Raw genomic sequence first — 25,032 nt, 5'->3', positions numbered from 1 at the left:
GGAACTGAAAATACGTTTCAATAGTTTGTGAGTACTCTACACATCACATCAATCTTTAGCCAGACTTGAGTCTGTGGTTTCATTTAGATGAAGTCATCCTTCAGCATGTTCACAGAGCGTCGTGGCTCACAGGGGCAGACTGCAGCAGCTGGAGTTCAGGTCTGGATCTGCTCTGAGATCACAGCCTTGGCTCCAGAGGGGAGGTTGAGTTACATGCACCTGTCTGAGTGGGTGTGAGAAGAAATGACCACAAACCGTCTACAATAGCATTAAATCTCCCCGTCTGGTCTGATGCAAGTCTGCAGTTAAGTTCGATTCAAATCACTGCGGGGCCGCGATTAATGTTATATAAACCCCAAAATGCTGGTGAAACTAAACACCAGCACACTGCAAGTTATTGTACGGAGAATCAAATTTCCAATCCAGCTAATGAGGCAAGCAACCTGATCAACTTGGCCTGGCAAAACCCTGCAGGTGAAACAAATGGCTGTAATAACCTGTAATGATGACCCTGGGTGCAGAGCCGTTATCAGAGTGAGAGGAAATGAGTTCAGAGCAGATATTGCATGAGGTTGGGGGGATGGAAGAGAAAAGATAAATGAGCGCATTAAGGGACGGAAACATTCCAGGACAGAGAGTAAAATTATTAACCGGGAGAAGTGGATGAGTTTGCTGAGAGGAGAAAAATGGATTGAGGAATCGTCCGGTGCAACAGCTGTGAAAGCAGCTTCCCAGGGGTTATCAGATCATCATCAGGGGTCCTACACCCTTCATCAGCAATCGGCCAAATGGTTTCCAGTCATAAAATTGGTCTTTGCTAAAGAGAAATATCTTCCTGAAGTTAACATTGACAGTTAGTTTGAGACAGTCCACATGCTGCTTTTTACTGAAAAAGGCCATTAAATTATCATCAATTCAATTTAATTACAAAATACTTCAATCCCAAATGGAAATTAGATTAACATTTTTTTTAATTAAGGTAACAGACAATATATAAGTTGTTCAAACATTTTTTATTTACAAAAAATAAGAGTGAATTTGTTCAGTAATGTTGCTTGTAGCCTACGAAATACATTCAAAGATGTGCTGTTAAAAATGTGCACAAAGGACCTTGAAACGTAAAAATAACATACAAAATTTGAACAAAAAAAAAAAAAAGAAAATCATTCCAATAGCAGCAATACGTTTTCCTGAAAAATTTCAAAAAGTTCAACATTGAATTTGGGTTTATTATTTAAGCCAAACAATTGATCATAGTGTCCGGGTACTTTTAATTCGAGATACATGACTTCCCATTTCCTCGTGGCTGCGCAGACGTCTGCTGCCTTAGAACAGACAACAATGACTATGTTGGAATTCATACCAACTTGATGCTGTGGGCTTGCTCTTCTTTTAACAGACAGCTGAAAATAAATCTGATAGTCCATGATAGAAAACTCAAAACTGGTCATTATTAGTTCTTCATACAGTACAAAGATTCAAAAGGTATGGCCTAACAACACAAGAATGGTTCAACACAATGAAAATCCATCTTCTTTCCTGGCCATACCCAGCCCAAAGCCACAAATCCTATAGAGGAAAGTTGTGGGATGAGATGTGCACAGAATACAGAATATGTACAAAATACAACATAAGAAAAGACCTTAAGCTCTGGATGCCCTGGGAGAAAGAGGAATTGCCAGTGATCCTTTCCTCTGCATGCTCGGACCTTGAGAAAAGTTATAATTTAAATTATTAAATACACTAAAAATGAAGGAAAACATCAGGAATGCTCTATCACATGTCATAATCTTTCCAAAATGTCTCAGTTCTCAGGTTAAACCTTTGGGTAAACGTATGTTTTAAACCACATCAGTTCCAAATGTCTGTGAAAGTAATTCTCGGTTAAATGAGAAAACAAGATGGAGTGTAGGAAGTGGGACAGTCCCTCCATAAGAGAGCAACTTTTCACACAACGCATTCCAGCATTCCCACATCCGCTGTTCTGTCTTACCGCCTGGTAACCGACCCTATGATCACTTCCACAGCACATTATTGAAACAACAAATGTCTCCATCAGTCTCAGAAGAACTCACAGGGCTCACTTGGTAATAGAGATGAGAGAGATTATTTAATCACTGCCTGTTGGGTCTGTGAGGTTGGATACCTTCACTCTGCGTAGGTTGATCTTTAAAGGGTGGAGAGAACGGAAGGATTGAACGACAGGAAACCGATCAAATATAAAACTCCCAGTTTTATATTTTTATGTTCTTTCATTCAAGTCAGTGGTTCATTTTTGGCCCTGAGTATAGTTTTATGTCTTTCAAATGTTTTCTCCAAGAGCTCTTCTGGTTCCTCATCACCTTACTAAGGATTCATTCTGGTAAAGTCCCAACCTGGCCATTGCAATGGCAGTTGCAATGTCTGATTCAAATCTGGCTTCACAGCTCAGTCTGGGTTTTCTCCCATTCACTTGGATTACTCTTGATAGATTTTTCTACCGGGCCAGTCGACATAAAGAAGAAGAAGTTGTGAATGATGACATTAGTTTTCTGCTCTGTTTTGTAGTCTGCTTCAAGTTTTAGCAGTGGCAGAGGAGGAAGCGAACGAAGACGTTCATTTCATGTACCTTTAAAGCATTGAATTAACTTTAGCAGCCGCCTCGATTGGCTCCGCACTTCTCTCTTCTTAGTCAGTGAGGGATGTTTACAGCACAGACAAATTTCTGTAAGCTTCATGGCATCAAACTGGTGCATACATCACATCAAAGACAAATGTTAGCGATTGAGTGAAGTTTCAAACTTCAACAGACCTTCTGTACAAAGCAAATAGCACAAAAAAAAGATTCTGGTTTCACTAGGATGGTAAAGTCCCACAATATATACAGATGAGTTATAGTTTAAGAATTTATGGCGACATAAGCTGTTAGTTTCTGTTTCAAATAAATTCCCCTGCAGCAGGAGGAAACAGGAAAGCTTAAGGATGAAAAACGAGGAAGTCTTGTTCTTCATGTCTCAAGGGTCTTTCCCAAATAGCTGTGCCGCTCACAAAGCTCCTCTGTGTTCACACCCGACCCTGATAATGAGCACAGGATCAACCTTCTGCCACGAAGGCGGCGGATTCACAGGAGGTCACCATAAATCAAGTTACACACTTCAGAAAAACAAACACGTATCAGCTAGATATCAGAATGTTTAGAAATAATCCAGAAAGATGTAGTCATGTTCAGTAAATTACAATATTCATATATTTAAGTAACTCAGCTCAGTAAATGAAGCACACTACATAAATTAATTATAGACTGATGTGTTTCTGATGAGTTTCCTCTTACGGCTATAGTTAAGATTAAAATATTACAAGACCAATGAAGAAAACATTTTAATGCAGAACTGTGGGCTTAATAAAATGGTGTTTAATCCTTGATTAAAGGTTTCTAACTTACTATTTTCAATTTCAGTTTTAGTCTGACAAAGTAGTCTAAGTTTAATATGACTGTAGATATGTTGACATACAGATTTTCTGTTTTTAGAATTAGTAAAAATTTCATGTTTTAAAAAAAAATTTTTTTTAAATAAATCCATTTGGTTGAGGTCTGAATTACAACAACAACATAATATTCTGCCCTTCTCTGGACAGGTTCAATGACATGCTTCCTTCTATTCTCTGTTTTACGCTTCACATTTAATACATCAGAAAAAGGCTGCAGGCTTTTCGTCCATCTTCAGACTAATTTGAAACGACATTAAACGAGAGCCCAGCGTACAATCTGCCTCTGTGCCATTGCGGCTTGTCTCCTTTGCTCTTTGCAGGAAGTTCAGGACTGGGATTTATCTTGCGTGAGATGTTGGTGCGGCCTTCCTGAAATCCCCCAAGGGAAACGAGGGAACGAAACTCAGCAGAGTCAGATGAAATTTATTTCACATGACGCCGACATGCCTAGTTCATGACAGCACACATTAATGTGCACACATACATGGAGCTTCCAGAAACAGAGCCTCTTTTCTTCTGTCAACCAACAGTGAACATATGCTTGTGTGTGTGTGTGTGTGTGTGTGTGTGTGTGTGTGTGGGTCTGCGTGTGTGTGTGTGCGTGTTTGTCAGCTACCAAAGCCAAAGGACAAGAAGCAAGGGGACTGAGATGGAGCTGGGAAGTAGATGTTTGGAGGGTGTAGAGGACATGACGACTGGGTGGATTGTTGGGTAATGAGTCACTGGAGCCTCCTTCAAAGCCTGCTCTCCAACCTCAACACCCCCTCAAACTCCCGAGCAGGAAGGTCCGCTGGAATCCGGGCTGATGGGTGGAAGAGCTTGAGTGGACAGACGACATACAGTGTGCGCACAGTGGTAATATTACATACACACACATACTCAAATAATCCTACTCCAACTGGGGTCAGGATCTCACTACCAAGGACGCGGCCCAAGTGACAAAGACTTCTATAGAAAGTCCGAACCAAGTTCTTCATTGTGCAGCGCAATGCAATTTATTATTTTTTCATTGCAGTTTAGTAAAATTATGATTTACAGTATGTGCAGCTAGGACAGATAAATGCACACACTGCATAAAAAGACACACGGCCTATCTTTTACTGACATTGAATTAGACTCAACCTTTCCTGTTTTAGGTCAAATAGAATTTCCAAAATTATTTCTATTTTCTAAAAATTAAGAACAATGACAGAGGCATTTATTTAGGGTATTTTTTTTTACTACTTTCTTTGAGTCAAGAGGTCTAAATACTCTTAGATAAAACAATTTAAGAAAGCCCAATGGATGCGCCGTAAGCTTCTTTTTTTTTAAAAGCCCAAACACATGACTGTTTAGTTAATTGGTATTTCTAAACTCTCATTAGGTTTGGGTGTGTGTGTGTGTGTGTGTGTGTGTGTGTGTGTGTGTGTGTGTGTGCGTGTGCGTGTGTGTGTGTGTGTGTGCGTGTGTGCGTGTGTGCGTGTGTTTGTCCCGTCTGTCTCTGTGTTGCCTGATCTGTCCATAGTGACAGGTTATTTCCAAATAGGCACCAGCATCATGTTCGGATGATGGATCGATGGATACTTCAAAAGCCTTCCTTACTGATGGCCTTTGAGACCTTGATTTTGCATAACTTCTCTAGTTGCTCTTTGGGATCTTGGTGCTAAGATTATTTTTTGTGTGATTTGCTGTGATTTTTATTATTAATCCCGTCTGTCTTTTTCCGTAGTTGATGCTATTGCAGGTTTAAGTAGGCCTGAGGTGACCACCCTCTAATCAACTCCCTGCTTGCCCCAGTAAGCGGTGCAGTCAGGCGAGAGCTCCTGGACAAGCCTCAACATGAGCAGCAACTCCGTATGGCGGTCTCCAAGGCGGGCAGCGTCAGCAGCACAGCAACAAGTCAAAGCGTGACAAGCTGCAAACTAAGCACATCTCCTGTGAAGACTCATACCTCCCACATAATCTATAAACTTTGGATAGGTACTCTTCTCTTTCTTATTTACAACAGGTTACACCTTCCTGCCTGCACACAAAGACCACCACTCCCCCACCCCCATCCTAGTCTTTGTAACTCACTCAAAGGATGTTGTTTATCGGCATGGCAACAGACAACCACAAATCATCGCTCGGTTTCAAAGGGTTTTCCTTTTGAACGGTAAGACTTTGTGAATCACCCTTCAAACATCAAAGTTCATTTTTAATGACTTTCTTTACTTAAATGTAAAGAAAGAGGAAGTGGGGCTTTATTATCTCTGCAAGGAAATTGGCCACTTCAGAGTCAGACGGTACTGAGGAGGTAGACTTTGAACTGTCACTAGATCCTGATTGCCTGTTCTTTTTAATTACTTTCAGTTAAATTGATCACAATTGTTAAGTAAATGTTTTTGAAGTGGTAGTGGGAAAAAAATGTCCAAATAGGTTTAAATCCTCTTAGTTCATAAAACTCATATGAAGTTCTAATAGCTCAAAAGCTTCAGGAAAGATTATTACTTTGGAGTCCAGGTCAATATCTTTCCATTGTGGTATTTTTAGTGAATTATTGTTTTTTATTGGAGTCACAGACTGCAGAGTAAAAAATAATTCATTCTTCTTGGTTTAGCATTTGATAAAGAATGAGAGGCATCTCCATTATTGTATCAGCTTTAAAAAGAAAGTCATTGGTGCATAAAAAAGCGGATACCTGGCAAACGATCAAGAATACCTGAGACAGAAACCAAAACTCAGACAGGAATGCATCTGTGGTTTTGGATAGAATCAACTCTATATTCAAACTTCCTGCCTGTCAAAGAAATATTCAATTCATAAAAAGGATCAAACCTGACTGACAAGTCGGATTTGCTCCCCGACTTTTCGAGGATCAAACTTGGATGAAACTGATGTCACATTCAGCAGTTTCATTGACTGGTGGACGTTACAATGAAACATCTAGCAGTCATTATAATGCCAACATATATGTAGATGTTCTCCTTTTATAAGAATAGAGAACAGACTCGGCACCAAAAGAGTACGCTCTCCAGATTGTCCATTATTTCTGATGCTGGTTGACTATCAGTAAGCACTTTACCCACATTCATGAAGATGTTTTAAACCAGCTTTGTGATTTACAAACTGGTCCTAATCAATCTAAGGTGCTCTAAAGAAGAAGTCTAAATGAAAGCACCTAAAATGCCATTTTGTTGCATTCACAAATAGAAAAAAAAAGGTTTCAAGAATTTACAAGCTGTATTATAAAAATGCACTATTTGACACAAGGTCCAGCATTTGTCTGGTAGCCTTGTGTTTGAACTTAGCCTGCTTTGTCCAAAACATGGCAGAGACAACCAGCCAGTTCTGAGTTTGTCTTCAGTAAAAGTATCATCTGTGATAAAGAAGATAAAGAAGTCTGCATTTCCAGGTCAGGATGTATTTCTTATCAGTAGATTACCCTGAAAGCAAAGCAAGAACAATTCTTTCTTTAGTAGCTCCCAATTGAAAAAAAACACACACAATTGAAGGACAAATCTGTGAGTAATCAACAGCACTTGATTTATTCCTGTTGTGATGTCACCAGAAAAAGTGACAATGCTTCAGGAAGATTTCAGTAAGATAAGGATTTACATCTAAAATTAGAAAACTAATGGAAGAACTGACAACACCAAAATTACTTAGATTATAAAGCCTTTAAAATTCTGTGAGGAATATATTTTTTCCAGTATATGTAACTTTACCATAACTATTGGTATAAACTGGCCTTTTTACTGACTCAAGATGAAACAAATCATTTTGAGTCCAGCTAAGCCAGACAAAAGGCAACATTGTATCAGTTTTTTTTTTTTAAATCAGATATTTCCAGGTGTTTTGAGTGACAAGTTGGTGCTAGGTCAAAATATCTGTAAGCTCTACTCATACAAACTGCTGTACTCTGTGAACCATGTCCTCTGCAAACTGTTGTTTCTGTTTTTTCTCCCCCAGGTAAGCGAGTGTGAGGCCAGCTGCAGGGAGGCGTGCTGCTTGTTTTGGCTGAAGGGCAGCAGGATTCAGGCTGGATGCTTGCTGTGTGGGATGACTCTCTGTTGCAGCTCAGGCGTGTCTGGAATGGACCGAGCCGTGCCGAGAGGCAGGAGGCAGGCAGAGACAGAGGACTTGTCTGGGCTTGTCCTCCAACGGAGCAGGAAGGAGAGAGAGAGAGAGCAACTCTGGTGATCTGAGGCAGCTTCATGTGGTTACAATGTGTCTGTATCTGATTGCATAATGTCAGGCCCAGTCAGTAAACACGTCAATCATAGCCGAGATGTAGATTGGAACCTCAGTCCTGCGACGCCGGGAGATATTTGCTGCTTGCTACCATTTACTGCAAATGTTAGTGATTCCCTTCTCTGGGATTTTTAAAGAATTTGGGCTTTGCAGCCTATCCTAGAAGATATGGATCCTAGCCTCCACTCCACTATTTGGACCATCCAATGATGGTCCAAATATCCATGTTTCTGTACTGTTACAGCTTCTATCGGGTAAACATTTTATCGGCTGTAGTGGCATTTATTAGAGAGTGGTCAGACAGGAAAGTGGGTAACGAGAGGGAGAGATACGGCAGGATTCATCAGGTCCAGATGTGAACCGGGAGGTAAGATCTTCATATGTGGTCTTAGCTTCACCCCTGCATCTGTTTCAAATGTTTTGAATATGTCCTCATACAAGCTGTTTGAACTACTTCAGATATGAGAGGTGAAAACTTGTTTCATGTTTTAAAGCTTATACGTTTTACCATTAAATATAAGGTCAGATCAAAAGTAATGTTCTGTAGTGAGAAATGAGAGTCTACTTCAGAATCTTCTTCCAGAATGTTTTAAGAAAATCAACATTGTTCAAAAAAAACTTTAAGACTGGGTCCAATTTTGTTTACGTTTTAAAACAAAGTGTTAAATATTCTTTGATCTAAATATACGTGCAATGCAAGATAGCAATAATTTAGCTCCAATAATGTTCAAACTTGTTTCAACTGCTTCTAGTTTCTTCCAGCTATTTTATTTTCTGCAAGCTAAACTTTCTTCTATTATTGAACTATTAATTTGCACCAGTAGTTCAAGGTTTCTGAAGCTCTTTGAGTGGATTCTTCTTTTTTATTTTCTCTCATCATCTTACATCTCAGAGGATACCGAGTACTTGTGTGTAAAATAAGAGAAGTGGACTAGTGGAGGCTAAAGAAAGAAGTGTCAAAATCTCTGCAAATAAAAAGTGTTCAAGACTTATGTCTCTAAAATGTGGTCAATTGTTTGCCAGTGATGATTCACTTAAGCTATTAGAAGTTAAGTGAAGAGTTGTTCAGTCCCACGAAGATCTGACTTTGTGCAAGAATATAACGCCATCTGGTGGAGAGTTAGTGAAAGAACAACTTACATCTACAGTAAAAGTTTGCGTGTCAAGTGATGTTCACACAGAGAGCTCCAGGGATAAAACATGTTTACTGTAGTACTACAGTATCCAACATATCAATGAAAACATTAAAAATGTGTGTTATTTTGTTCCATACAAAAAAAATATCTGTAGAATCCCTACAACATGGCAGCAGAGTAGAAAACACGAGAAGAGTGAAAAGAAGAAACTAGTGAAGGTGTTGATCCAAGCATTCATAGAGCTGAATTTCTTTTGTTGTTGTGCTGTTGACTAGACTGGTACTGGTGATCAGAATGTAACTCAGAACCCAACAACCAGTCAGATCCACCATCATGGCTGTTTTCTTGTAAAAGAAAAGACTTGCAGGCTTATACATGTGCTCAATCACACTCAAGCACACGACTGGACGAACTGACCAACCCTTAGAGAGCGATTGTTGTTCCAGGTCCTTTGTCCTGAATTCGTGAAGACACGGTGAATCTCCTAATAAATACATTCTCAAATCTCTTTGAAATCGACGACCAGACAAATATATACAAACTGATTCAAAGTGAAAACTTTTTTTTTTTTTTTTTACTTTTTTTGTCGTTTGTTACTAAGTGTTTACATCTAAGACAGTCACTTGCAGGTGGGGAAGACCAAAATGCACACAGAAATCCCTTCTCTTAGGCTCATATGGTCATGCTTCCCTGTGTTTCCTTCCTTCATAAACTGTGACTGATTGTACACACTAGTTAGTGGTCGAGACCAACACCGTCTACCATCCCCTTCAGATACAGCAGGCACACAAATATAAAGACACTCTAGTTTGGCTCGCTGCCCTGCCTTATCGCCTTTCGTCCTTCTTCTCTTCCGATGTGTCACAGAAAGCACATCCAGTTTTCCCTGTAAACAAGTACTCTTTGTCCTTTCGGATCATAAATACTGTTTTGGTAAAATCATCATTAAAAAGACGAGACAGAGTGTTTTTGAGCGAACATTGATACAAAAAAAAATAAAATAAAATAAAATACACAATTGCACTGTTTTGAATATGTTCTTTCTTCATTTCTAAAATTATTTCTGGTACTTTACCTTTTTTTGGCTTCATTGTTAAGGCCCAAAGTCTGGAGTGGAAGGGAAGCAGAAGAAGTCCAAGACGTGATCTGCTTGTACCCATAGGGCCTACTGATAATACCCACATCACACATACAGAGGCACGCTCACAGATGAACAGTATTGCAGGGCAATATATATATATATCTATATTGATATATATATATATATATATATATATATATATGTATAAAAAAGACACTAGGGAATGGTGAAAACATCCTCTCTGTCATTTCTTTTATCAAAATCTTTCCACATTTTTCATGTTTCTAGTCGTGCTCATAATATCCCTTTTCCTGTCCAAAGTGCGCGGGTGCCAGTGCTGTTTCAGTCTGGCTACACTAGGAGGTGCCGTTCCTCTCTGCAGGTGACTGACAGACGGTTGTTGTGGCTGTGTTTATTGCTATAAAGTCTGTGCTCCTCCTCCTGTAGAGGAAACAAAAGAGAGCAAGTTTCCCTCCGAGCGACGATCTGAGGTCTCCGTTGGCGCGATCCGAGTCTGTGTGCTTTTTCTTGGAAGCTTTAAAGCCAGGCCGGCGCTGGAGGGAAACTTCTCCCGTATAGGAGCTGGCTCAGGTGAAGACGTAGTTGAGGAGGAGCTGGGAGAGGAGCAGAACGCAGAGGATGAGGCAGTGACGGCCGGTTAAGGACATGCAGTCATCTGTGTGCTTCTGCCGAGACAGCTGGCCACCCAGAGCTGCCAGGTTCCTACAAACAGAGGTCAACTGGGGTCAACACGGTGGGAGAGTTTTTCACAATTACAGCTCCTGGAACATGTCCTGAACAGTTATGTTAATTCATGTTAGGAACAAGTTTTTCATACAGAATCTACAAATTTTTTCACCAATATTTAGCCATTTTTTGTGTGATATTTTTTGTGTAACCTACTGGTAACACAATAGCACTGGCAGCAATAGGAGTATCACAAAGAACAGCCTGGACAACAGTAAATATTAGCTAATCAATAAAGTATCAGGTATTCAGGTTCTCTGTGACAGTAACATGTTTAGTGATCCTTGCTAGAAGAAGCATGGAAATGTTTTACAAGGTGAAGTGATGTGTTGAAGTCATTAGGAAATCACTTATGATAGCAAAGAACCCAATGCCAATAGACGTTAAAACTGTTTATTTCAATTAAATAGTTAAACATTGTGAAAATTTCCAAAAATGTTGTGTATCACAAGCATCATACAGTTCTACCTGAAAGCAATCTTTTAATTTTATCGACATGTTTCTTCCAACTGGGACCAATATTCATGTTTTTAAGTGGCTCAGCCAAATTCCTGATTTGAATCTGATGGAGAATCTGAGCAGGGTGATAAACGTTAGGCAAGGAGGTCTTCAAAGGTTTGGAGCTTATTGAACATACAGGTGATGCTCTCCATCATTATTGTTTAATAACACTTTTTTTTTGCAAAGTTGATATTTGCTCTACAAAGTGCGACCATCTTCCTAGAGATGATGATCTCATTTCATTCGCCAAAGTGCAATGCGGTTTTCTGACCTTTGAATATCCTGCTGCGTCTTCTGTATGGATGTGATGGAGGCCTGGATCAGAGCGATGTCCTTCACCTCTTTACTGCAGCGATCACATTGGCTGGAGAAGTCTGGGCAGAAAACATAGACAAGAATAAAACATAAATGCTTAGTCTGTGAGAGAGAAAAATCAAAACCCTGACACAACAATTTGATTTGTGTAAAAAATTTTTGTATTACATGTGATTTAAAATTTAAACATAAAGTAACTTAAAATACCTGAAACAGGGAGCAACAGTCATGTTTCATAGTTATTTGTATTATATGTATACTTCTTGTGTTTGAAAAATATATAAGGTTACTATTGAAAATTTCCTTAAATCATTTTGAATATTTAACCAAAGTTTATATTATTTTTTTAATTGATGTTTCTTTGCAGCCCAGTCAGGACCTGGTTTTTATTTTCTGTTTTTAAAGATGCAAATAATTTTTTACATTTGTCAGTGTTTTTTTATATACATGTCAAAGTAAGTCGGATATAAATTATTTAAATATATATTTTTTTTCTTAGTCAAAAATATAAATATTTACATAGATTTCTTTTGTCCAAATTTGCAGTCAATATGTGGTAAAGGTCTAAATAAAATTGTTCAGCATCTTTTATGGACTGGTTGCTACTCAGAGTTGTGATAACATCTAATTAGTTAACTTACACAATCCTAATATACAAAATATACATAATAAATTAATATACATAAATTAATTCATGTGATGCAGCACACTATAATAAAGTATTTACATCATTAGCGACATAAGTCCAGGTGGAATAAAACTGTTATTTCTATGAGACATATTTTTGTTACACATTCAATAAACATGTTTTTTCTAAGATTAAGCAACCATTTAGATAATTGTTAAGATTAGTCTACAGTAAATATTTACAAAATGAATATTCCGACTTCTTTCTGGCAACCTAACTGCAACACAAAATAAACAAATAAATAATTTGCGGTGCAAACCAGTGGCTGAATTCACAGGAGATTATACAAAGCTGCTCTGGCTTGTCTGTAAATGAACCTTCACCTTCATTATCAGAAGACTCATGTGTTGGTTCTGGAGTGGTGCTGCTGCTCTCAGTGTTCTGGCTGCAAGTAGACGGCTGGCTGCTGGATTTCCTGTGCTTCCCATTGACCTCCGCCTGTAAATAATGTAATCCTGTTTTTGTTTCCTGTTTTTAATGCATGAAAACTAACAGAAAATGAGAATAATTTGTATTTTCTGCGAATATGCAATGTGAATGCCGTTACTGTTTTAGTGGAAAGTCAAATGCAGAAGATTTGCAGAAATGTAAGAAATAGACAGAAGCAGCAGAGTAATGCAAAAGAGCCTGTAAAACCTAAATAGAAAAACCGTAGAAGAAGAGAAAAAACTGTCTGTCAACTGAAAAATCCCATCCAAAGTGTATGAGAAAGCTGTGCGGAAGACAGGTTACAAAGCAAAACTGTAAAGTCACAAAGGTTTATAAGCTAAAATGAGCTAAAAAGCTAAAGTTAGCTTTTTTAGGGTTGGAAGGGTTAGATTGGGAAACCTCAGAGCGTGTGGGCTAGATTTCTTTTCTTAAGATTGAGCATAACGCAAACAAAAACTTGAAGAGGGGTTTTATGAAACCTGTAAAAGATATGAAAAAGGTGAAATAAACAGAAGTAGTTGAAGGATATGACTACATTTTAAAATATGAATGGTGTTTCTAGCTGAAAGTAAATGGAAGTAGTTAGCTTTGAAAACGAAAAAGTCTTTAGAAGAATGTCTTAGAAGTTACAGCATGTTCCGTTCATTTCAATGGGGCACAAAAACATCAGAAAAAGCTGAATATTTCATAAACCACAGAAGATGTCAATACCAAAAGAAACAGTTGTAATGTCCTAAACAAGCAGAATATGGTAAGAGTTCAACTAGCACAAAGTCTACAGCATTCACAGTAATTACTGACTGATAGAACAGATTGTTGTTTTTTTTTGCTTATGTAAGTGGATTATTATTTGGGAAAAACCAAGTAGGAAAAAAAATGCCTATCTTTAGAATTTCAAATGGGTAGTTCAGTCTGACTTATATAGTCTGTAGTTTGACCTTGCGTTGCCTGGTCCAGCGGTGGTTGTAGGTAAGCCCGTTGTGTTGACTCTGCATTTTCTCCTGAGTCTGAATCACTCCATCCTTCTCAAACTGAACGAGACAAGCCTCTGGGTCCCACGGACGGGTGCTGAAAAGGAAAAAACATGCTGCAAAAGTTGATCTTTTATGTGTCCTAGTTGTTTTGAGTAGGAGAGCGTTCATACTCAAGGTGCTTGTAGGTCCACTCAGAGGTGACAGGATCCTCCTGGAAAAGTTTAGGGATCCAGGGTCTCTCTCCTCTCTCCCTTGCTTCTTTCCGCTGAGCCTCCTCCAGGACAAACTTCTCGTGCGTTGCCCTCACTTGGTCCCGATCCAGGATGGCACTGGTCACATGCTGCCACAGTCTGTTGGAACATCACAGATCAGATGCTTGGTAATAATAATTAAAAAAAATACAACAAACTGAAGTCATTGAATGTTTTTGCATTTCTCAAATCAAATTTGCGCATTTTTATTGAAGAATGACTACAGTTACTGGGTTACTTTGACTATATGGAGGTGTTTCAATACTTTTGACTGTATGGAAGTGTTTCCACTGCAGGAACCAGCACAGTTCACTGGGGAAGTTTTTCTTTCCCTTGCATTCCCATTGCAGGCTGAATCAGACAAAAGTGGGTTGAAATCCATCAGGAAAACAGCCGTGGTTGGCAGGTAGGACCGTTTTAACATATTAAAAGGTGGAGCTACATGGTGGGAGGACACACAAAATGTTTCACTGGTTGAATAACCTACCAGTTTACAGTTTTACTGATCTTACGAATAATATTTCCAGAAAAGCACCTCACACCAAATTTTTCTGGAAGTATACACAAAAAAAAGACAGACAGAAAGAAAGGTTCTGGGAAATTAAATTCCAGAGAGAAAACCTTTGGTAGCCCATTAGAGGTTTACCTTTCAGACTCAAACTCCCCCTGCTGGTCTAACTGGACCACTTGTCGTTTGAGGCGCCTGCTGCGCATTTCTATCGTTGGGTTCCACAAAGTTTCCTGCTGACCGGAGCGCTTCTCTTGAATAAACACCTCCTTGTCCTGATTTAAAAAAAAATACAGAAAAAGATCAGGATTACAAACATCATCAAGTCACAATGCAACCCTTTCACTGTTCCTTAATATCAGCCTGACATGCTGTCAACGCTAAAGTGATGATAATGTTAACTTTCCAGGGACACTGTCTCAGAAAAAGTTTTTTAGTGTTTCCAATTGGCTTGACACTCCTGCCCAGCATATGAGACGTTAAAATATGGTGTTTTTCCTGCAGCGTCTGCCTTCTGCTCTTCAACCTATAATTACCAATTCTGTTCCTAATTACAGCGGAGAATAACTGAATACCCAAGAGCCACAAGTGTGAGGCGAGCAGGGATGCTGAAAGAGAAGCAGACACAAATTGAAGTAGTTAAGGTAGAAGCGCTCTCACCCAGTGTCCATCAATGGTGGCCAGTAATTCATCTCCCATAACAATCTTCCCACTGATCTGATTTACTGAGCTGGAGCCTCCGAGGAAAGGCTAGAGAACGGACAGGAAAAACAAGATTCAGGAAAGCTGATAAATACTTCCTTCAGGGCCGTTTGCTGCTCTGCCTGTTTCGCTATGGGCAACTACAAAACAACACCCAACTGCTGCGGCTTGAATTACAACAAAAAAATGTCGCCAGCACATTATTTAAAAAAATATATATTTACGGAAGATATGAAAACTGATCTTATTAATGGCCTGAAAAATCTAAATTTGAATTTTTCAAGACACTCGCAGAAACACACTTATAGCTAGATTTAATATTTACTGCACTGTTATTTCCTTACTTGCAAGCTGCTTTAGGTGAAAGTGTCAGCCAACTATATATACATGAACAGAGACTCAGCATGATTTAGGAGCCTACAGCATCATCATGCTCATTAGTCAACTAAAGAACATGATCATAAAATTTTTTTTAATATACATTTATTCATGACATTCACTCAAATTTTCACATCGGTGCAGCCCAATAAGTAAACTTTTTTTTACATAGCACTTTTCACAGATAAAATCACTAAGTGCTTCAAAGAAAGCAAGAGTCGTTAATTATCGAATTATTTATTTGCCAGCTCTATTTTTAACTTGTTCAAAGACATACCTTTAATTTAAACTCCAGTTCTGCAAAACATTTCGTCTTTTCACATTCGATGATCACTTTCCCTCCCAACTCTAGCGTCATAGTGCCATACAGGAAACCTACAGGAGCCAAGGCATTGCATCATTAGATACACAACCCATCAGATACCTTCACATTTTGCCTGTAATAGATGTGATTTTAATTCCCTAGCTAATTTTTCAAATTTCAAATTTCAATTTCAATTTAAATCAGTCCTGCATTAGAGCATGGTAATTATCCCACCATTTACTGTGAATGCCTAAACTGGGCTATGAAGAAGTAAGAAGACAGAAATTTCACTCTGGACAATATATAAACATGCGAGCTGATTTTGACTATATCGAAATCTTGTGTAATTCTGAATATGGATCATGGCAGGAATACATTTCAAATAACCGTGTAATTTCTCGGAACTCTGACATGTCGGATGCAGCAAATGGTTGTAAAAGAGGCGGTGCACAGATGATTTGACTGAACAGAAAGATGTCTTTGTAAACAGGGCAAATAAATTTGCATATTAGCTTCCTGTACTCTCAGTCAGTTGAAGAAGCGATGAACTATGAGGTGAGTTCGTCAGGAAATAAATGCAGGAGGCCAAGACTGATTTTTTTAATTCAAAATAAAAGTGGAAATGTAGGAGTTAATTGCATAGTAAAAGCTATAACGATGTTTATATAGCTAACACACGCTTAGTATTTTTTTTAGCTCTGGGTTTGTCTACAAACTCTGTGCATGGCCGAGTTTACAAGCAGCAAGTGTAATCCTGACCATCCTGCCTCTAGACATGGACTTAAGAAGGGAATGGAAATTGAAGACACATCTTGTCTGATGTTCCATTAAGCTGCAAAATCTTCCTGCAGGGCGACTCTGGCCGAGTTACTTCTGGAAATAACTTTGTGTTCTCTTCTTTTAGATAAGGTACCTGGCTCTATTTCTATGTTTAAATCCCTCTCGGACATAGACAAAGCCATGTGCTACCTTTCATCCTATAACAACAGACTGAGTACATCTGATTAGCTGTGTTTCTCTCCCAAATAAAGTCACTCAAAGAGTCATTAATGCCATTCACCAATTTCTTTAAAGTACTTCTGAATCAAGGCTTCTGTGGACGTTTTTCCCCTCGCACGCTCAGTATACAGGATTGTTGCAAAGTTAAAGACTCGAGTGAAAGTTTGCTGTCACTACATGCTTGTTTAGATGGAGTAATGATGCAGGAGTCTGTGACTTTTACAATTTAAAGAGATATTTTAGTCCTCAGTCCAACAAACTAATACTCATTTAGAGTCGTAGGCATTAGATGACCTTTTGAAAAATGACAACTTATAATTTTTGATAAAGGGAATTTGTTCTCATATTTAAAAACTAACATTTTTATTAAAGCCCATTTACTATTTTGGATTTATAAATAAAGAAAAACAAAATTTTTTCAGAGAGAGGATAAATCTTTTTTTTTACATGAGATGTTGATTGGTGTGGAAAATTATGTAAATAAGAGGAATTATTTTATCTCCCTAAGACAAAGAGAAAAAAGGGACCAGTTGACAAAATAGATAGTGCAAGATTTGACTAACACTACAAGAGATTGTCAAGTGTGTTTGTAATAGAAATATTACCTTTGCAGTGAGCGTAGGGCATGGTGATGGCATACTCCTCGTCTCTGCTCAGGAACACAAGTCTAGCTTGGCCATCTAGAATAGCTGATAGAGAGTTACCTACCAGAGAAAACAAAGGACAGTTACTTACTCTTGTTGATAATTCGTGATACTAGTATTGAGTTGTCCAAACACTGCAATCAAAATCGGTGTTAAAGCTGCAACCACGTGGCTGTGGTTATATCCCAATTTAAATAATTGTATAAACTAGTCTTTGATGAGGTTTCTTTAGTTTTGATGAACAAGACACAGGTAATAAATAGGCTGTGTACCATAGAACTTGGACTTGGCCAGGATGCTTCCACTGATACAGAAACCATCCTTCCTGTTGCAGATATAAAATGCAGAGATGGGAGGATGGTGTGACACCTGATGGAAAACACAAGGAGAGAAACATTTAAGCAGCAGAGCAACACAACCCAAGTGTCGGGTACCAAGCTTTACAATTTACAGTTGCAGCACTGCGTAGCTGTGTGCTTTGGCCCATTTTGTTTGTCATGCTGTGCAAGATATTTCACACAATGGATGAGTCCTTCCCCGCTTTTTAGAGCTTTAAATCTGGGTTAACCTGCTCGGCTATGTAGAACGTGCAGCTGTCCGTCTGAGGGTGGAGCCAGCAGCAGCGAAATGTCTCCCCCAGAATTGGATTGTAAGGCTTTTTCAGACCCTGGAAATACAAAAACAAGTCTCAATTAAAAATACCATGTAGCATGACTATCCTTCATGTTAGTTTGCTTAATTAATCAAAGTAGAAGTAAAATCAAAAAAGTAAAAATAAAATATAGTCAAATATTCTGACTAAAGCATCAGTACAAAGTGGCCATCTGTAGGCTATATAACAATAGATAATGAGTCTATGAATCCATGTATATGTATGGTTCAAAATGAGTCAGCAACTAAAGTGCTGAGTAAGGCTGGATTGATCTACACCCATTTTCTACTGGCTCCAGTGCTGCCTCCACACAGCAAATAAATCCCCAACAAGTGGAAGTGAGAGGAAAATGTCTCTCTGACATTTTTACTGTAGAAATTTGTTATGCAGCTCACACATAAAATGTTACTTGATGTCTTTTGTGGTAATTGATGAGCCCTGAAATAATAGCAAATATGCAAATAGCCAAAAATGTTGCTGTGCAGCTGAGTACAAGAGTCTAACTGAGGACAAGGAGACCAGAGGATGTTATAGTTATCAAACAGCAAATTCTCTTATATTTAGATAAAAATCACTGAGCCTCAGTAAGATGATCATTTGATCAGCTGATCAGGTTCCTTGTTTTAATGGATAGTTATAAAATCCTTTACAGAAGTGCTCTCAGATTGGACTAACAAGGCTTTTCATTGCTGGTGTTGTTGCTGAAGAAATAACACTCAAAGGCAACAACCTTTAGTATCGGTAAAGAAAATAAGTCAGAAGAAAAACAGAAATTTAAGAATTTAAAAATAAATTTACAGCTTTTCATTCAAGTTGTGACAGAAGGAGAGAGAAAGCAAGACTATCAGCAGATAACAGGAAGGCTGTCATGGAACATGCTAGATGCTAAATGCAGCATCTTTGGACAACTCAGTAAAAATAAGACCAGGCATTTGCCAGGGAAAACACAGGAAGTCAATTGTCTGGCAATGCTAGCCATGCTAACTGCTCTGTTTGATCTAATGCAAAACTAAAATAATAGGCTCTAAAAATTAAAAGTGATCATACCTTTGGCTTTTTGTAGAAGCCAGACAAATACCATCTCAGCACCTGCTTGATCCGACCGTATGCACTTTCTTCTAAAGAAGCCCTGTGGTTAAGTTGGGAAAAGAACATTTCCAAAGATGAAGGAAAATGTCACATGTAGTTAGGAATGTAAACTGTTTACCTAGTCTTGAATAAATACTTATGAATAAAACATTACTAACTGTGACAGCAGATCAGCATGGTAATAGTAGTCAGACAACTTGTCCAGGAAGGAGCGAGGTTCCAGGATGAAGGTCGGTAGCACCACCTTTGACAAGTCCATGCCTGGTCGCAGCTGTTTCAGCAGGCCCCAGATTAGACCTTTGTTCTCGTCTGATACAGTCTCAACCTGAGAAGCTTCACCAACCTAAACAAACACAAAGCCACCAGCGACAATAATATATAAAGTGACTTGCTGATTTGAACCAAGAATGACAGTGAAGTTACTCTGGTTGTTCAAATGAGGTGTGGTTTTAAGCTTTAAAAAATAAAACCTCTGGTTTGAAAACCATTCAAAATATACCTGAGCAACGGCCCAAGAGTGCATAATCATGAGGGGATGAGGAGGAGAGCTACCCGTTCAAACAGAACCAGCACGTTTACCTCAGCCATATCTTCCGTACTCTGCTCCACATAAGCTGTAGCTTGTGGCCCGGGTGGCATTTCTTCTGACGGCTCTATGTCGCTCTCCTCTGTCAGCCTTCCGCCGTTCTCATTGCCCATTGTTTCCCAGTCATCATGAGTCTCGCGCTCTGATTTGTCTGATGAACCGTCATGCTCCATGTGATTCAACCTGAGAAAAGCAGAGGAAAAACACAAAGGTAAGTGATATGCTCCAATCAGTCCAGAGAAACAACCAGATCACAGCTTTCTCCTGTTTGAAATTATGCTGTTTTTTACAGAAAAATTTATATTATTTTGAAATGAGAGGCATATGGAAGCCCATTTCCGATATGAAAGAAAGTCATAATTTCGACTTTCAAAGTCATAATTATGAGATTCAAAATCATAATTATAAAATTCAAAGTCATAATTTCGACTTTCAAATTCATAATTATGAGATTCAAAGTCTTAATTTCGACTTTCAAATTCATAATTATGAGATTCAAAGTCATAATTTCGAATTTCAAAGTCATAATTATGAGATTCAAAGTCATAATTTCGACTTTCAAAGTCATAATTATGATACAAGCCTCCTTAGAAAAACAGCGTGCTCCAGTACCCAGTTAAATATGATCCTACATCCAAGGTAAGCATAATTAGGACCTCCTTATTCGTTAACGTTTGCTGCTGGGTTTAAGAGTCAGTAAAAGGTCGGTTCGCCTTTTTTGATTTTATTTGGTTACAGTTGTGTTAGTTTTGTGTCACCACGGAAACGCCTGCAGACTGGCTTTATCATAAATGTAAACAAGTGAACTGTAAGTATCAGAGAAAAGCTGCTGGATCGTTTCGGTTTGGATTCCTTCGTTTTAAATGCTTTTTGATCATTGAGCCCTTTTCGCACTGCAGGGTCCGGCACGCTTCGGTCCGATTCCACCCGTACTGCAACCCTGTTGTGTTAGCATATAAATGAGGGCGGCATCGAAGCTGTACCTGACGTCATTATTTTTTAAACTAAACAATGATTTCGATGTAGCGGCAGAAGTCCTTTCCTCAAAGAGGCGCCGGAAAACTTTTTCTTTCCTCGTTGACCGATCTAGTTCATTCTGTACTCGTTCATCAGAGTAAGCGGAGGAGAAAAATGACCTCATCATGCGGCCAGGTAACAGCAGAATATTGAGAGGAATTAATCGCAAATTAAAAAAATAAATAAATAAATTAAAAAGAGCACTCTTTACAAAATACAGTACGAACAGTTTAGTGAGAGCCAGCTAAAACCGATCAACGGCTGACTAAACCAATCAGCTGCTGAATTCAAAGCAGCCCCATTTGGCCAGTCCCACAGCACTTGTGGCTCCAAGGAGCCGGGTGGAACCGGGTCGAAAGTTCTCATGCAAAAACGCTCGGCCCCAATTTGAACCCATTCCGTTCCGTTCCGTTTCTTGCAGTGCGAAAAGGGTGGTGTGTATATCGGTCGTTGTCTTAGCAACTTGAACTAGCTGCAGGTTAACCGTCAAATCGTGCTAACCTTGCTAAAGCATATTTAACTGTTTTTTTTTAAGTAGTCCGTTAATTAGATCGTTTTTATTTCAGAGTGCGATAAGAAGTTCGTTAATGTACTCCAAAAATTCAACAAATTAATATGTATAATTATTCTGTGGCATAAATACAAGCACTAGCTAGGTTAAAACACACCCCACAGCTTGTTGTATGCACAAGTTTTGTTATGCATAATGCGATTCACTATCTTTCCCGTTAAATTGTTTTTGTCGATATATAGACGAGTAAAATATGCAAGTACAATTTGCATCAGTTTTCAAACTGTTTTCTTAGCAGTTTCATGTACACTTTAACTAATGATGGAGATCTACAGCTTTAGATTGACAATATTTATAAAAGCAATTAAAAATAAGAAAAATTGAAAAACAAGGAACTTAAAAAAACCCAAACTGGGATTTTAACTCCTTAACTTTACTCGACTTTCAGGATACCTACAAAAGAGACAGAAGAGGTTCCTTTGACCTGAACCTAAACCTAAACAGAGGTAAGTTGCAACTCTTGTGAAAATCCAATCAATCTGTTAAAATGAAAGTAATTAAGATCAAAACTAAAATCATTCTGATTATGTTCATGTACTTCACTGTTCTATAAAGATGAGAATTTCATTTTGAGAAGTGTTCAACCATTAAAATATTTTAGGGGAAAAATGTAAACAGAACTTTCAGACTTAAGCTCTACACTTTACCATTTAGTTGTGGAGACACTGGTAGAGTTTTCTTTATTACTTTTATGTAGTTTCTTTGTGTATTGGTTTATGATTGCAGATCTTTACGGCTGTTTGATTGTCTATTGTTTTATTATTTTTTTTAGCAGGAGCTTGAGTCTGAAACAGAGTTTCTATCTGCCATAAAGGGTTGGACAATAAATCAGTTATATGTATCACAACACACACGTGATCAATATCAATAGATAGTAAGTCTGATAGAATATTCAATATATAGAATATTTTCTGAACTCTGATCCAGAACCACATACCATTCTGGAGGATGTAGGCAGAGTCAAGGCTACTCAACCTCTCAAGGCTAGCTCAGCTAGGTTGATGGCATCATTTAACTCACTCACTGGTGAACTAGCAAAAAGCTGTTGAGTAACTTGCAGAGTAGCAGTTTTATATTTCACCACTGTGCCTCATTAATTTTTTTTTGTATATATAATGGTGTGAAAGCTGTGGGTAAAATGGGAAAGGTCACACCAGTTTGGCAGTATTTCAGATATTAAAAAAATAAAAAAATATTGATATAAACTAATATGAAATGCTTGTATCATGAAATGTTTTTCAGTAATATCATCCAACCCTACCATCATGTTCATAATAAATCTTTTGCAATGTTATATTTTATTAGACATTATTCATTAGTTATTGTGTGTAATTGTCACAGGATAGATGAGATATATGACTTCTTAAAATCATGGGATGCTTCAGAGGAAGTCATACAACGACTGCAAAAGGATAAGGTAGCTAGATTGTTAAGGAAATCAGTACATTTAGAAGCTATCATATAACACTATTATAGAGACATAGTGAAAACCAGGGGTGTCCAAAGTCGGTCCTCGAGGGCCGGCATCCTGCATGTTTTAGTTCTCTCCCTAGTGGTTGTAACAACCTCCTCAGCAAGTCAATGTTCTCCTTAGGCCTCTAATGAGCCATCATTTGATGCAGGTGTGTCAAACCAGGGAGAGAACTAAAACATGCAGGATGAGGACCGACTTTGGACACCCCTGGTGAAGACAGATCAGTTTTATCATGTGGCTGTTTTTAATGGATTCCCCTCCCATTTTTATAAGTTAAATAACTGTTTTAATTTTTTTTTCTAGATTGACTCATTCAAGTGGTGCTTCCTGATGGAAGGCGAGAAAAGGCTGTTGATGATGGAGGAGTTTTGAGAGATGTCCTCTCTGAGTTTTGGCAGGACTTTTATGAACAGTGCACAATGGGCAATAACTTTAAGGTGTCCTACTTGCGTCATAATTTTGGACAGCAACAATGGGAAAGCATTGGCCGAATTATTGCCTTTGGTTGGCAAAAACAGAAGTACCTGCCTATAAAACTTGTCCCAGTAATACTGGAACAAGCAGTACTTGGTTCTATAAAGAGTCCTCTTATTGATAGCTTCCTAAGGTATGTTACAGAGTACGATCGAATGGTGTTTGAATCTTGCCTTTCAGATTTTCAGACTGTTGACAGAGAAGAGCTTCTGGAAATCATGGATATCCATAACTGTCAAAGAGTACCAACAGCTGATAACATTGAGCTACTACTTGAGGAGCTTGCCCACCAAAAGCTCATTCAGGAACCTGCCTTTGTTATTGAGCAGTGTAGCACTGTCCTTTCCCCGCTGAGGTCAGAGATGGAAAGTATTACAGCTGCATATGAAAATCTCCAGCCAACATTAAGAAAGGTTATACAGTCAATTTTATACCCTGCAGTCATGAATGCACAGCAGAAAAACATCAGCAAATATTTAAGTTCTTATCTCAGAGAATCAGACTCACAGCACCTGTCACTTTTTCTTTGGTTCTGCACAGGATCTGATTTGTTTCTTCAAAAAACTATCAGGGTTAGCGTCACTCAACTTCAAGGTATTCAGAGATGGCCAGTTGCCCACACATGCGATTGCTACCTAGAGTTGCCAGTTAATTATGGTAACTATCCAGAGTTTCGACACAAAATTAATAAGGCCCTAGAAAGTAGTGCATGGGTGATGGATATAGTGTAACAGACTTCAGCTGAAGAACATATGAGTTTAAGGAATCTTTTTGTATTAAACTTTCAAAGTTTAGCATTATCTTAAAAACTGTTTTTTAGCTCATCTTAACTCCAGAGTGTTTCTACTTTTTGCAATTTATTATTCTCTGGAGTATTTATGAGACCTGCCGTGTCTTAGTAGGCACCCTCCTACTAGTGTTTATGCTTTTTTTTTCTGTTAAAGTACTCCAACGTTAAAGCTTAAAGCATAAATTTGAGTAGGCAGTAAAATGTATTTTCTCAATATTTTGAGTTTAATACATTTAAAGATTTTGTATTGTTACTAGAATTCTTTTACTTTTAATTATTTTACTTGAGGCTGCAAATGCTGGTTTATTCCGCAATTGAATATACAATATGGCCGCTCTTAGTTGCAGCTCTTAGTTGTATAAATAATTTCTGATGTTTTGTTTCTTATATTAGTCACATCATTTAAATGTTCAGTGGATGAATATGTTGCTACTCTGTTTGAATGTAGTTCTGAAAGAAATGGAGTAAAGTGTTTTATTTACCCTTATTCATGAAAACTTTTCTTTTGTTTACTCAGCATTTTATTTATATCGCTGTTATTAGTAACCATAACCTTAAAATATTTTCAATAACAGATTGGTGCCATTGCAGTAGCTCAATATTAGATTTAACCAGAAAACAACTGAAAAAGAACACATTTTTCTTTCTTTTTTTACACCTTGAAGCATTGTCATTATCTTAAATAATTATTTTAAAAAGCCTTCTGTAATGGCTATGTAGAGATTTTAATTTTGAAGTACAATAAACCACTTTTTCAGTTTATAAGTGTGATTCTTTTATATGTATGACTTTGAAAGTCGGAATTATGACTTTGAAAGTTGAAATTATGAATTTGAATCTCATAACTATGACTTTGAAAGTCAAAATTATGTCTTTGAATCTCATAATTATGACTTTGAAAGTCTAAATTATGACTTTGAATCTCATAATTATGACTTTGAAAGTCTCAGCTATGACTTTGAATCTCAATTATGACTGAAAGTCGAAATTATGACTTTGAATCTCATAATTATGACCTTGAAAGTCTCAATTATGAATTTGA

At 38.0% G+C, this 25,032-nt stretch overlaps 1 protein-coding gene and 1 long non-coding RNA gene across 4 annotated transcripts in view; one reads left to right on the top strand and one right to left on the bottom strand.

The window, feature by feature from the left end:
- Positions 1–8,866: 8,866 nt before the first annotated feature.
- osbpl5 (oxysterol binding protein-like 5) overlaps positions 8,867–25,032 on the bottom strand; it is a 43,757-nt gene continuing 27,591 nt past the window's right edge. For both annotated transcript variants that reach the window (XM_017305456.2, XM_008411563.3), the window contains 14 exons: positions 19,658–19,847; positions 19,237–19,421; positions 19,037–19,118; positions 17,906–18,004; positions 17,610–17,706; positions 17,299–17,397; positions 15,668–15,765; positions 14,971–15,060; positions 14,449–14,585; positions 13,722–13,901; positions 13,516–13,645; positions 12,472–12,586; positions 11,417–11,519; positions 8,867–10,620 (listed from right to left, as the gene is read on the bottom strand). In XM_017305456.2, coding sequence (XP_017160945.2) covers positions 10,485–10,620; positions 11,417–11,519; positions 12,472–12,586; positions 13,516–13,645; positions 13,722–13,901; positions 14,449–14,585; positions 14,971–15,060; positions 15,668–15,765; positions 17,299–17,397; positions 17,610–17,706; positions 17,906–18,004; positions 19,037–19,118; positions 19,237–19,421; positions 19,658–19,847 — 1,741 coding nt within the window. In that variant the 3' untranslated portion in view covers positions 8,867–10,484. The remainder of the gene's footprint in view (positions 10,621–11,416; positions 11,520–12,471; positions 12,587–13,515; positions 13,646–13,721; positions 13,902–14,448; positions 14,586–14,970; positions 15,061–15,667; positions 15,766–17,298; positions 17,398–17,609; positions 17,707–17,905; positions 18,005–19,036; positions 19,119–19,236; positions 19,422–19,657; positions 19,848–25,032) is intronic.
- Positions 20,386–23,204, top strand: LOC145551971 (uncharacterized). Of its 2 annotated transcripts, none has more exons than XR_014087872.1 (4): positions 20,386–20,472; positions 21,641–21,698; positions 22,594–22,669; positions 23,030–23,204. It is a non-coding gene; the product is annotated as an uncharacterized LOC145551971 (long non-coding RNA). The 2 variants fall into 2 exon arrangements; XR_014087873.1 differs by lacking the exon at positions 20,386–20,472 and adding an exon at positions 20,725–20,816.

Source organism: Poecilia reticulata, chromosome 6 (assembly GCF_904066995.2).
Source record: "Poecilia reticulata chromosome 6, P_reticulata-male-v2, whole genome shotgun sequence".
Classification (NCBI taxonomy): domain Eukaryota; kingdom Metazoa; phylum Chordata; class Actinopteri; order Cyprinodontiformes; family Poeciliidae; genus Poecilia; species Poecilia reticulata.
Note: the sequence above shows the minus strand (reverse complement) of the source record. Positions and strands in the feature narration are given on the sequence as shown.